At 42.0% G+C, this 12955-nt stretch overlaps 1 protein-coding gene across 8 annotated transcripts in view; it reads right to left on the bottom strand.

The window, feature by feature from the left end:
• Positions 1 to 12955, bottom strand: part of mast2 (microtubule associated serine/threonine kinase 2) — a 264432-nt gene that overhangs the window by 191663 nt on the left and 59814 nt on the right. For all 8 annotated transcript variants that reach the window (XM_031306591.2, XM_031306592.2, XM_031306593.2 and 5 more), the window contains exons 2-3: positions 8368 to 8518; positions 3459 to 3649 (exon numbers count right to left, since the gene is read on the bottom strand). In XM_031306591.2, the coding sequence (XP_031162451.1) occupies positions 3459 to 3649; positions 8368 to 8518 (342 nt within the window). The remainder of the gene's footprint in view (positions 1 to 3458; positions 3650 to 8367; positions 8519 to 12955) is intronic.

Below are 12955 nucleotides of genomic sequence, written 5' to 3'. Positions count from 1 at the left end.
TTGACATTTTCCTCATGTCGTGCAGCCCTACTGGCACAGCATTTATGGACTCTATGTGCCGAGTCAGGCTGCAACTAACGGTTGTTTTCATAGTCAATTAATCTGTCAATTATTTCCTCGATTGAAAGATTAGTTGTTTGGTCTCTAAACTGTCAGAAAATGGTGAAAAATGTGGATCAGTGTTTCCCAAAAAGCCCAAGATGACGTCCTCAAATGTCTCGTTTTGTCCACAACTCAAAGATATTCTGTTTATCGTCACAGAGGAGAGAAGAAACTAGAAGATATTCACATTTAACAAGCAGGAATCAGAGACTGTTTATTTGTTTTACATAAAAAAAAGACTCAAACCAATCAATCGATTATCAAAATAGTTGGGGATCAATTTTTTTTTTTAAGATTATTTTTTTGGGCATTTGTAGGCCTTTATTTCTATAGGACAGCTGAAGACATGAAAGGGGAGAGAGAAGGGGAATGACATGCAGCAAAGGGCCGCAGGTCGGAGTCGAACCTGCGGCCGCTGCGCCGAGGAGTAAAGCTCTATACATGGGCGCCCGCTCTACCAACTGAGCTAACCCGGCCACAAATTTAATAGTTGAGAAATAACCGATTCATCTTTGTAGTGTCGAGTCTTTTGATATATCGCTAAACATGTCATTTTTTTTCAGATTGCACATGCATAACTTGCACTGTTTACATTTGCACCGTTTATTATCATTAGTGTTGCTTTATTTTTCACATGCTGCCTCTTGAAATTGTTTAATTTTGTAGATCTGCAGTATATATTGTAGATTTGACATTGTTTGGCATTCTGTGGACAGCAAAGGAAGTAGGGCTGTGCAATTAATCAAAATTTAATCGTGATTATGATTTTGTCTCGGGGAAAAACAATTATTTAGCTCATTAGGTTTTGCAAGTAAACTCTCATTTTCTCTCGTGTTCTGAATGAAAAAAAATAGTTTCAATAGGAAAAGTATTAAGGTTGTATGTGTTTTTTCACTGTTGATTTATTTAACTTTTTCCACTGTTTTTTTAAGTTCAATAATGGCAACATCTTTCCAGAAGTCATCGAGTAATCGTGTTAAATTATCGTGATTTCAATATTGACTGAAATAATTGTGATTATATTTTTTTCCATAATCGAGCAGACCTAAAAGGAAGCGTGGCTTTGAACAGGGAAACATGTTTCCTTACTGTGCATATGACAATAAACGGGTCAAATTTGACCCATTTTCAAAAAGTTTCTTTCAACCAAATTGTCAAAAAAAATAACGTGGATGGTTCCGTACAACGCTCTTCACAAGTGAAATAAATGATCAGTTCACTACTTTCATTGAATTTGGGTGTTTTATTCAATTTTATAGCAATTGAAGAAAAAAATCTGATAGAACGTTGAAAAGACAGCAACAAAAACTTCAAAAAAAGCGCAGAAAACAATCGACAAAAACATTGGAAAAAGTGACGAAAAACGTCGGGAAAAGTGACAAAAACCAGGTGAAAAGACACAAAAGTGTCGAAAAAACAAACGATAAAAAAAGAGGTTTTAGTTGTAAATTTTTGCCCGGAAAAACAAAAAGTTGCACGGTCGACGGGAAGACAACACAAGGGTTAAACTTAAACTAACTTCACTCATCCTTAGAGAGTTTATGAGCACTTCAGGCTGGAAGAAGACAAATACAAATACACCTACAGAAACCATGAGGAAGATTTGACATGTTCAACATGTGAGTGTGACAAGTTCTCCTTATCATACATACACAGTGCAGTACACACAGTCGACATAGCATAGCATACGACAGCTAGGAGACCCAGCTCTAGGTATTGGTGATGTTCTTCACATTAAACACTGACGCCATCTGCTGGCTTCCTGTTGCAGTTTGTGCTCAACCAGGGTTCACTGTCTGGTATCAGAGGACTGGTTATATTCTCATCCTAAACCTGACCCTCTATAAATCAGTTTTCATCTTTTTTATTGCCACGTCTTATTATATATAATATATTCACGTAATATGATGCACATCTGATGTGTGTGACTGCACTTATAATAGTCAAAAGTTGTAATACTTTAATACAGTATTTTATACCTTTTTTAAACATGTTGTTTGTATGGTTCTGTGCGCACGTGAAGATAGCGGAGGGAGGGAAGCAGCGTTTGGCGAGCAAGAAGGGGCGAGCAAAAACAAGCTCGGATTTAAGGAATCCGACTTGGAGCCAAACTATTTCAATGGGTTTTTTTAAGTTCAATAAATGCAACATCTTTCCCAAAGTCAATGAGTAATCGTGTTGAATAATCCTCATTTCAATACTGAGCAAAAATAATTGTGACTATGATTTTTTGTTTTTCATTATAATCGAACAGCCCTAATGTGACTGAACATGGAAAGGTAAAATCTTACAGCAGGCCACATTCCTGTAGTAATCCCCTCTTCAACCAGCAGGGGTCAGGGTCGAGCTTGCACACACACACACACACACACACACACACACACACACTGCAGCATGCATCTAGACTGGCACAGACATATTACACTTGCAAGCGAGCAAAAGCCAAAGCACACACACTGTCCCATTTCTGCTCCATTTCTCCCTACAGCACTTAACAAACAAGTGTTTCTGCGGATGTTAAGTGTGTGTGTGTGTGTGTGTGTGTGTGTGTGTGTGTGTGTGTGTGTGTGTGTGTGTTGCTGTAAAAGACTGAGTCATCCTCTGTCGGCCTCCCTGCATTCAGCTGGCAGAGACCCAGTCCAACAGACAGGATCCATAAGGAACCAGACTGACTCACTGGGAGTCTGCAGATATCAGCAGACCCGACTGACTACATGGAATACTTTTTCTACGAGACCAAAAGGACATTTAAGACATGCTATAGGTTTGTAGTGGTAATCTACTTCTCTCCACTGATGAAATCATGGGTAAATGTTCTCCTGGTCTTGTCTTGGAACACATTTTCATGGAGAGAATTTCAAAAACTTTTCAATGACCATTCACAACGTACCGACGTATGAAAATAAATAGCAACCATACTCAATCACACATAATTACAGCCAGCTGGCATACATGGAGGGAGAGATAGAACGCGGAACAAAATGCCAAGCATCAAAGCGTATTAGATATTATTAAATAATATAAAATGGACGTTATCCACGGAAGATTACTGTAAAAATTCATTTCATTAAACACAACAAAATGGCTTTTTTTCCACCATGACTTTTCCAAAAACTTTCAAGGATTTCACTAAATCCATGACTTTTCCAGGCCTGGAAAATGCAATTTTTTTTTATATTTGTTGCCTTTCCAAAGTTTTCCATGACCATAGGGACCCTGTTAACCCATAACTTGTCCACATGTGCAGTTATCTCACCCTAGCAGTCTTCAAGCCTGCCCTGAGAGAGTAAATAACTTTGCACACTTGCAGTGTGTGAGAGTGTGTGTGTGTGTGTGTGTTGGGTTTGTGTACTCACCAGTCCGGTGAGTGACGGAGCAGACTGTCCCAAGGTTTGGCTCCTCATACGGACCAGGTTGTTTCCGTCTCCTCCTACTGCAGAGATCCCGCCGGTGGCCCCGGGCCCTCCATAACCTCCAGAGGGCCCCTGCCAGGCCAGCTGACTCACGCCGCCGTGCAGACTGCTGGACAGAGGCAGCAACTGCTTACCTGTGAAGAGGGGGGGGGGGCGAAAAGAAAAAAAGACTCATCTCAAACCCAGCCAACCTTAGCTTGCACCGCAGCTGGATTCTCGCGAGATCACGAGATCACGCAAGAATTGCTGGATCACACATCACACGAAAATAGAATAGAAAAAAATAGAATAGAAATAAGTAACGCGTTTGTGTCTGAACAGCAGCGGACCAAAGAAGGGGTGCAGATCATCACGATATGATAGAGCTGGGCAATATATCGATATTATATCGACATCGTGATATGAGATTAGATATCGTTAGATTTTGGATATCGTAATATGGCTTAAGTGTTGTCTTTTCATGGTTTTAAAGGCTGCATTACAGTAAAGTGATGTACTTTTCTGAACTTACCAGACTGTTGTAACTGTTCTATTATTTGCCTTTACCCACTTAGTCATTATAGCCACATTACTGATGATTATTTATCAAAAATCTAATTTTGTGAAAGCACCAATAGTCAACAGTCATCAGTATTTGGTCAAAAATATTGTGATATTTGATTTTCTCCATATCGCCCAGCCCTACGATATGATATTATATCGATTCTTTGGACAACAATACAATATTTTTATTTTTTTAAAGATTATTTTATCATTTTTATAGGACAGCTGAAGACATGAAATATGATTAGTCATTGTCATTACTGAGCTCTTCCAGACATTTACATAAAAAACAAACCTCTTTTTAGTAAAAAAAGTGAATATAAAGTGGGAATTTCAAAATAAAGGCGCATCTTAAAGATGACTATATGTATCGATATTTTCACTTTGTATCGATAATATTGGATCGTTGAGGATTTAATAGATTTATAGCTCCAGATGGAGGTATCGTTACACCCCTTGGACCGAACCAATCAGCATTCGGTGAGGAGCTACCGGCGGCTACCTCCGTGGTTTAGGTGTGTGTGGCGGCCGGGACCGTTCGCTCAAAACAACAAATGGCGGACGTGGTAGGCAGAGGGTTCATCCAAACACCTGCCAGGTATTTTTTTTTTTTTTTAAAGTGGCTGCCCTTTACCAAAACAGTTTTCCAACGACGGCTTCCCACATGGTTCTGTGCTAACATACTATCTGGCAGAGGTGTGGACTCGAGTCATGTGACTTGGACTCGAGTCAGACTCGAGTCATGAATTTGATGACTTCAGACTCGACTCGACAAAATGTACAAAGACTTGCAACTCGACTTGGACTTTAACATCAATGACTCGTGACTTCACTTGGACTTGCACCTTTTGACTCGAGAAGACTTGCTACTTCCCATGAAAACTGGGGAAGAAAATGTTCACACGGCCGCGCCGCTCTCAGTTTATCTGCATCTGTGAAAAAAATGTGCACCACCTTGTATGCATGCAGAGAGCACGCGCGCTGCCTGCACGACATCCAATCACTGTAGTCCCACGTTGTTTTGATTCGACAGCACCTAAGCAGGCACACTGCAAGACAACCAATGAAGCACAAGCAACAACGAGCCAGTTGGCAAAATGATACCGAAGATAGTTTCGTTTGGTTATAACAATTACGAGGTAGTCGACAAAAAAAGAGTTGCAATTTGCAAAACATGCGGGTTACAAGATTACAGACGGAGCTGCCACAACGTCCAACTTTGTTCGACACCTGAAGTTGCACAAAGAAAGGTAAGTTTTGAATGAATGCTAAGCACCTTATCGGATGTATGTACCGTAACTTACTAGCTGCTGCATATTTACTGTCTCAACGACACAGTAAACACACGTCTCCCTTGCTGGTTCATGCTTACAAAAATAGGGATTTTTGAACCCTGATTATATGAGGTACATGACTGTAGCACACTCAGATGGAAAACCTCGCCAACATCATGTCAACGTCCGTTTTAAAGTAACATTACCATAACACAGTCACAGTAGATCTACCATTAGCCTTCCCTTTTCATATCAGGGGTTGTACTCGCTATAACTACCGCCTCGCTATACATTATCCCGCTTATTACATGGCTACCTACCAAATAAATCATTACTTTGACACAAAATATTGATTTAAAAAGGAGTTTATTGATTTAAAAACGATTGTATTGCTTCCGCTAAACCGAACTGCGTCCATAGCAACGCTCTGTTTTTCATGGCAACGGTCTGTTATACTTCGCAGCGGTCTGTTATCAAGAAATAACAGCCTGCATTCTACATTGGAATTCAACCAAGCCATGTAATAAAATAAAATAATAACGATTACAGTAGTAATGTTCACAGATGCAATAGATTATTATAGTGCAGTTCTTAACTAATGGGAATATTGTTTAGCTTATTTTTGGTTTAATTTGGTTTACTTTAATTATTTAATTTATTCAATTATTTTGTTTTGCTATACTTTTCATGCCAACTTGCCATGGCCCCCCTAGCACTCCCTCGCAGCACCCAGGGGTCCCCGTCCCCACTTTGAAAACCACTGCTATAAAGCATATGACTTCAGTTTCTTGAGAGAAAGGGCTTTCTTATGACTATTGAAGCAGTGAAAATATTCTTAATATTGCATACACTGAAACTGAAATGACTTGAAATGACTCGAAACTAAAATGGTAGGACTTTGGACTCGACTTGAGACTTGTTGGCTTTGACTTGTGACTCGACTCGGGACTTGCCTCATCTTTGACTCAACTTGACTCGGGACTCGAGGGCAAAGACTTGAGACTTACATGTGACTTGCATAACAATGACTTTGTCCCACCTCTGCTATCTGGTGCTTCAGGTTATAGTCTCGCTTTGCCAGACTTTCCTCCACAGCGCTGCAGAGGAGGGTCTGTCTAGTCCACACAGCATTCCAGGATGAGATTAAAACGTGCTCTGGTTTATTGTCATTTCTTTAAACCAATCACAATCACATAGCGCCGCCCAAGACGGTGTCTCTGCAAAAAAGTCTCGGGAAGGAACTTGTTTTGGTGGAACATGCGGACGTTCAAAAGTAGTTTTAGTCGTGCAACAGAAAACTCAGATTGGACAGATAGTCTAGCTAGCTGTCTGGATTTACCCTGCAGAGATCTGAGGAGCAGTTAACCATAGTCCTCACAAATCCACTGGAGGTTAGAACGCCAACACAAAGAAAGAGGAAGGGGACGGACATCCGGTCGAAAAAGAGGGACATCCGGCGCAATTTTCTGCGGAAACGGTGCAATCCCGGAAGTGGAACTTCGCGGACATAGACTAAGTTACACCTGGAAACAATGTGCTCTGCTGTTTTCACACAGTGTTTGTGTCATATGTGTGTTTTAATAAGCCTTGTCGAATGAAAATTTCTGTCAGTGCTTGGGACGAGCAATAAAGCTATCTGTCTGTCTGTCTGTCTGTCTGTCTATCTATCTATCTATGTCTCTATCTATCTATCTAAAATCCCCTGTGGACCTGTCTGTGTCTCAGTACAGTTGAGCGATTCATACTCAGACATGATTCAGATATTAATGGTCCCCACCCTGAATAACTGGATGAGATTCAAACTAGCATGAATCATCCCTAATGCAGCTGTCCCATTTCCTAAATCCAAAAGACAAAGAAACACAAAGAACAAACCCGTCTTTGTGAAGCACTCAAATACAACCTTAAACCATACATTTATGAGCTGCCGTTTCATACGGGGTCGACACGATGACCTCCGCTTGGTGAAACATGGCCGTTAATCCGTGGTTGAATGTTCACTTCACTACAGATTATGGACACGGCAGATTGGCGGCGGATTAGGAACACGAGAGGTCACGAAATCCCAGGATGAGCTCAGGTAACAGCGGCCCTGTGTGAGAGGAGCTTTCACTCAGCTAAGCAGCGGATGTGTCATCGGTTCAGACCGGGTGGGATCCCGTCATCTCATAGGAACGGTTCTAAGTTGTCCAAACTGTGAGTCACGGCATCTTGATTAGAGAAACATTTCATGATGGGATTATACAAAGAACACGTGGGTGTGTTAGGGCTTTCAAAACTGGCCAAAAATGACATTTGAAAATTCATTCTAAAAAAACACACAGGTTATTTTAATATCTATTTGTGCGCATATGTAACATACAACTTAATTTAATCACGTAAAACTTAATTTCATCAGTATATCTGTGTCAGTGTCTCTGTGTCCCAACCGGCATCGACAGATGCCCGTCTACCAAGAGCCATAACTATAAATGGTCAACTACACATATCTAGGGACAATTATTGACTCTAAATTAAATTTTCAGGAGAATTGTGAAGCTGTCTGTAAAAAAAAGACAACAGCGTCAATACTGCCCGAGAAAATTGTACCATTTTCATATAGACAAGACCATGATGACATTATTTTATCATGCCTTTATTTCTCCTTAGTGTCGTGGTTTGGGTGTGTCTCAGTTAAGCACAAGAATCGCCTAAATCAAATTGTAAGATGGTCAAGTAAGCTGACTGGTGAGTCCCAGCTGCCCCCCCACATCCCTGTATGCTGAACAACTACACACACAGGGACGAACAGCAGCACACACACATGCAGAAGATCAAAAATAAAAAATATTACGGTGCCAATCCTCCATCATAATAGCAATGTGCCAAGGTCCAAACGCGCCTGGCTTTTAAAGGGAATGGGAGATGATCTCTGATTGGTTGATTGCATGTTACACCCAAAACACACCTCTGATTAATGAAGACACTAAGACACACTCGTGTGTGTGTGTGTGTGTGTGTGTGTGTGTGTGTGTGTGTGTGTGTGTGTGTGTTACCGGTCATGGCCAGGCTGCTGCGTCGGGTCCAGCTTTCGTCCTGACTCAGCTGGCGGTGCAATTTGGATTTGGTGGCAGCGGTTGCCGCGGGTGACAGGTCGGGGTTACTCAGCTTCCTGAAGAGGAGAGGATGTGGAGCCGCAAACTCCTTCTGGAGAGATGAAGAGGATGGAGAGAGAGAGAAAAGAACAAGAAGACTCGTTAGACTTTGCGTAGATATATTTGTGTCAGGTAATATTTGGAGCGGCGAGCTGATTACACTGTTCACATCAAAACCAGCAACTGGCAAACAGTCAAAATGTTTTGCAGGTCAGAGATGTTGTGCAGGTGAACCGATACGTCTTCCTTCATACAGGTTTTAATCCTGCACAACTCTCGAGGTTTATGGTTGATTGATTCTAATTTTCTTTTTTTTTTTTTTATACTTAGAAATAAGCTTTTTGGAGGAGTAAAAAAAACAGACGCGCAGAGATTCTGTCCATGAAAATAATTAATTGAATCTGCACCAAGGGACAACCTTAGTAGACCCTACACACAACAAGAAACTATTTACTTTAGATCAGGGATCTTCAACAGGGGGTCCGGGACCCCTAGGGGGTCCTCAGAGTCAATGCAGGTGGGCCTCCAAATTATTGTTAAACTCAGGGTTCATACGTATTTTAACCAATACTTTTCCATGACTTTTTGGCTAATTTCCATGACTATGTATTCCTGAAAATGTCAGTCGACATTATACAATAAGAATAGAAATCTGTGTTAAAGTTTACCCTCAGAGGTTTAACAACAAAATGAATGGCAATTTATGTGGTTCATAGTGGGATTCGTAACATCGCGCCCCGAACAGAACGGTGAGGTTAGGACGACGTGAAAATACATTTATTCAAAAAAAAAAAATCCATGATTTTTCCAAAACCTTTCCAGGCCTGGAATTTGCATTTTTCAAAACGTATGAACCCTGTAAACTGTTTTTAAAAAGTCTTAACATGAATCCAACATATTAGCAAGTATAAATCCCCACTGCTTACTGGCCTATAGTAAAGGTAGTCACTAAGGTCATCCACAGATGTGTGCCACATATATGTTTATGTTTATATATATATATATATATATATATATATATATATATATATATATATATATATATATATATATATATATATATATATATATTAAAACCTGATTTATAAAATCATGCCAACAATTATTAGGCTATTTGAATAGCTTAGGATTCTATGCAAAATACGTATGTATAAAGGCTTTAGGCCGCCCTACAAGTTATTGAAGGCCCAGTTTAATATGCAACTTAATTTGATTCAATATATGTAATAGAGCAGTGTTTCTCAAATCAGTGTCTCCCTAGGGGTACTTTGGAGGACTGCAGGGGGTACGTGTCCCCCTAGGGGTACTCTGGAGGACTGCAGGGGGTACGTGTCCCCCTAGGGGTACTTGGGAGGACTGCAGGGGGTACGTGTCCCCCTAGGGGTACTCTGGAGGACTGCAGCGAGATGTACTTGCCCCCTAGGGATACTCTGGAGGACTGCAGTGGGTACGTGTCCCCCTAGGGATACTCTGGAGGACTGCAGGGGGTACGTGTCCCCCTAGGGGTACTCTGGAGGACTGCAGGGGGTACGTGTCCCCCTAGGGGTACTGGAGACTGCAGGGAGTACTGCCCCTAGGGATACTCTGGAGGACTGCAGGGGGTACGTGTCCCCCTAGGGATACTCTGGAGGACTGCAGGGGGTACGTGTCCCCCTAGGGGTACTCTGGAGGACTGCAGGGGGTACGGGACATTTGTTGCTAAATGTTTTTCAGTTCCAAGGCTGTAGTTACTTCTACTGTCTTTTTTTCCCCAAGTTTGTCGCTGTTTTCAAAGTTTTTGTCGCTGTTTTTGAAGTTTGTCGCTTTTTGGAATTTTTTGTCACTTTTGTCGCCCTAGCGTTGCCTTCCTTCTTTTAATTAGAGGAAGTTTTTATTACTTTTTTGAAGTTTGTGTCTCTTTTTTGGAGTTTTTGTTACTATTTTTGACCCAGGTACAAGGCTGTTGTTAAGTAAATCTATTGCTGACATCGCTGTATTCTTCCTCTTTATATAGACTTTTTTTTTTCTACCAAAAATGATTCGCGCTGGTTAGGGGGTACATGCTTGAGAACCACTGTAGTAGAAGGTTCTCTCTCTCTCTCTCTCTCTCTCTCTCTCTCTCTCTCTCTCTCTCTCTCTCTCTCTCTCTCTCTCTCTCTCTCTCTCTCTCTCTCTCTCTCTCTCTCTCTCTCTCTCTCTCTCTCTCTCTCTCTCTCTCTCTCTCTCTCTCTCTCTCTGTGTGTTAAGGGGTCCCTGCTTTAGATAGAAAAATAAATAAAATAAAAAAACACACACACAAAACACCTTCTTGTTCTTCATGCTCCGCTTTAAACATTATAAACTTTGAAACTGAAAATGTTCTGTGTATTTTAATCTTGAATAAAAAAATAAAAACAAACAGAAAGAATCAGCCCTGCTGAAACTGTATGAAATGAAATGTTCTGTTCATCCGTAAACCTGGTTTCAAGTAAAGAGGGGAAAAAAAGCCCGGACAGTTTGGGGGTCCCTGTAAAAAGAGAGAAGAGAACGGGCTGAGAGCCAAAAGCAAAGTCATAAACCACGACGCTAACCGCTCGCTGACACCACATCTCTGCCTCACACGGCCACAACAGACAAACACGAGTGGTTAAACACACACTTGTCTGAACAGAAACCCACACACACCTGGTTTTCTCCGCATGCAACGGGAGCAGTTAAAGTGCAGGCACTCAGCGTGGGTGACGCCGGCTCTCTGTCATTAGCCGACACTTTCAGTCGCCGAGCAGCTGCGGAGCGAGCCGAGAGTCGGACTTATAATTCAGTTTGTCAGCGTAATAAAGGAAAAGTTCCTCTGGACTTCCTCGATATTCCCTAGCTTTCCAAAGAGACAATCCAGAGAAAATACAGCACAGCCAACACACACACACACACACTGAATGTCTGTGTGTGGGATTCAGGCTGAAACAATTTTGGAAACATCTGCTGTTGCTATGGAAACTAGTCCTTACTGGGCTCATATCCTCCTCGCTCTTGCCGATGGATCAGATGAGACTTTCCCAGAAACATCTGGAAGGCCCACATCCAGATGTACAAGCGCGCACGCACACACACACACACACACACACGGCTGCACGTATGAAAGAGCTTTAGTGAAAGCTTCCGTTACTCTCTGCCAATAAAACCTGATCGACTACTCTTTGCAGCTCTAGTTGCAGCGCTAGTGAACCTACTTTTGCGTCACATTAACATCGTTTTATATGCTGCTGTTGGAAGGGATCATGAAACCGAAAGGCTGTCATATAAGCATTTCTTTTACAGTCTCTATCCATAAATATAAGATACCACCACCTTTGTTTCGCCTGCTGCTCCCTCACTGTTGTCTCATTCAAACGTGTAACCAGATCAAACCAAGGGTTTCTACTTGTCCAACATAATGCTGACTGACTGCATTATTGGTGGTGGACAGCTCCGGTCGCTGCAGATGTGTGTGTGTGTGTGTGTGTGTGTGTGTGTGTAGCCGATGATGGTTTGTCTCTGGGGGAAGGAAGCTCAACGTGAGACATGCCGAGTGCTGCAGCACGCTGAATCCATTTGACTCCAGTGTCACAGCCCGTTGCTGTAGCTCTTCATTTAACCCGCAGGTGGCAGACAGACCGCGATCTGCAGAGGGAGGGTGTGATTACAATCTGCTGATCGCTGCTCCTTGTACGGACTAGGCCTGCGCGATTAATCGTTATAAAATCGCGATCTCGATTCACCCTGTTCACGATTTCATTTTTAAATAACTTCTTTTTTTAATGACTTCGATTGTCATTTCATTTTACGAGCCGACTGCATCACAAACGCTACTACTTTCTTCTGTGAGTTTTAAACATGGACTGTATAAAATAGGTTTTAAAGCGCTCCCAAGCGCTGCAACGCTCTCCCTTCTCTTCACTGAAGCCTCTGTGTTTACAGGCTCGTGGTATATATGCAATAAACATTACACTTCGTGAGAAAAAAAAATCGTGGCAGAGAATCGTTGGGACGTTGGGGGCTTAAAACACCAAACACCTTAGTCTGGAGTGTGTGTCAGGGTTCAAAATTAGCAACATCGCCATCGTTGTCGCTCTTAACACTACGTCATCTTCACGCGCTGCACACAGACACACGCATACAGACAAAAGCACGCGCAAACATCTTCAAGGTCTACACCGGCAGATAAGAAGACTGACACACATCTACAGCTGTAATGTGTGTGTGGTCATGCTGTCATCGGTGCAGCAGGTGAACTCTACCTGTCCCAGAATACAGGAGATAGGAGCAAACACAGCCGCCTGTCTGACGCGGTGAACATCAAAGTCTACAGCGTAAACTACAGCCACCTGATACGGTGACGGTTTATGAGGGACTCAAGGACATGGCGGGGTGTGTTTTATTTACACTGCTGTGAAATATCTGCTCAGGAGATCCGGGCTAATCCACACAATGTGCACCAATTAAGGTCATTTGTAATGGACTCACAGCTTGTGTAAACGAGTAAAGTGACCAC

The sequence above is a fragment of the Sander lucioperca genome, chromosome 11 (genome assembly GCF_008315115.2).
Source record: "Sander lucioperca isolate FBNREF2018 chromosome 11, SLUC_FBN_1.2, whole genome shotgun sequence".
Taxonomy (NCBI): domain Eukaryota; kingdom Metazoa; phylum Chordata; class Actinopteri; order Perciformes; family Percidae; genus Sander; species Sander lucioperca.
The sequence above is the reverse complement of the archived record's forward strand: the minus strand, read 5'-3'. Positions and strand labels throughout refer to the sequence as shown.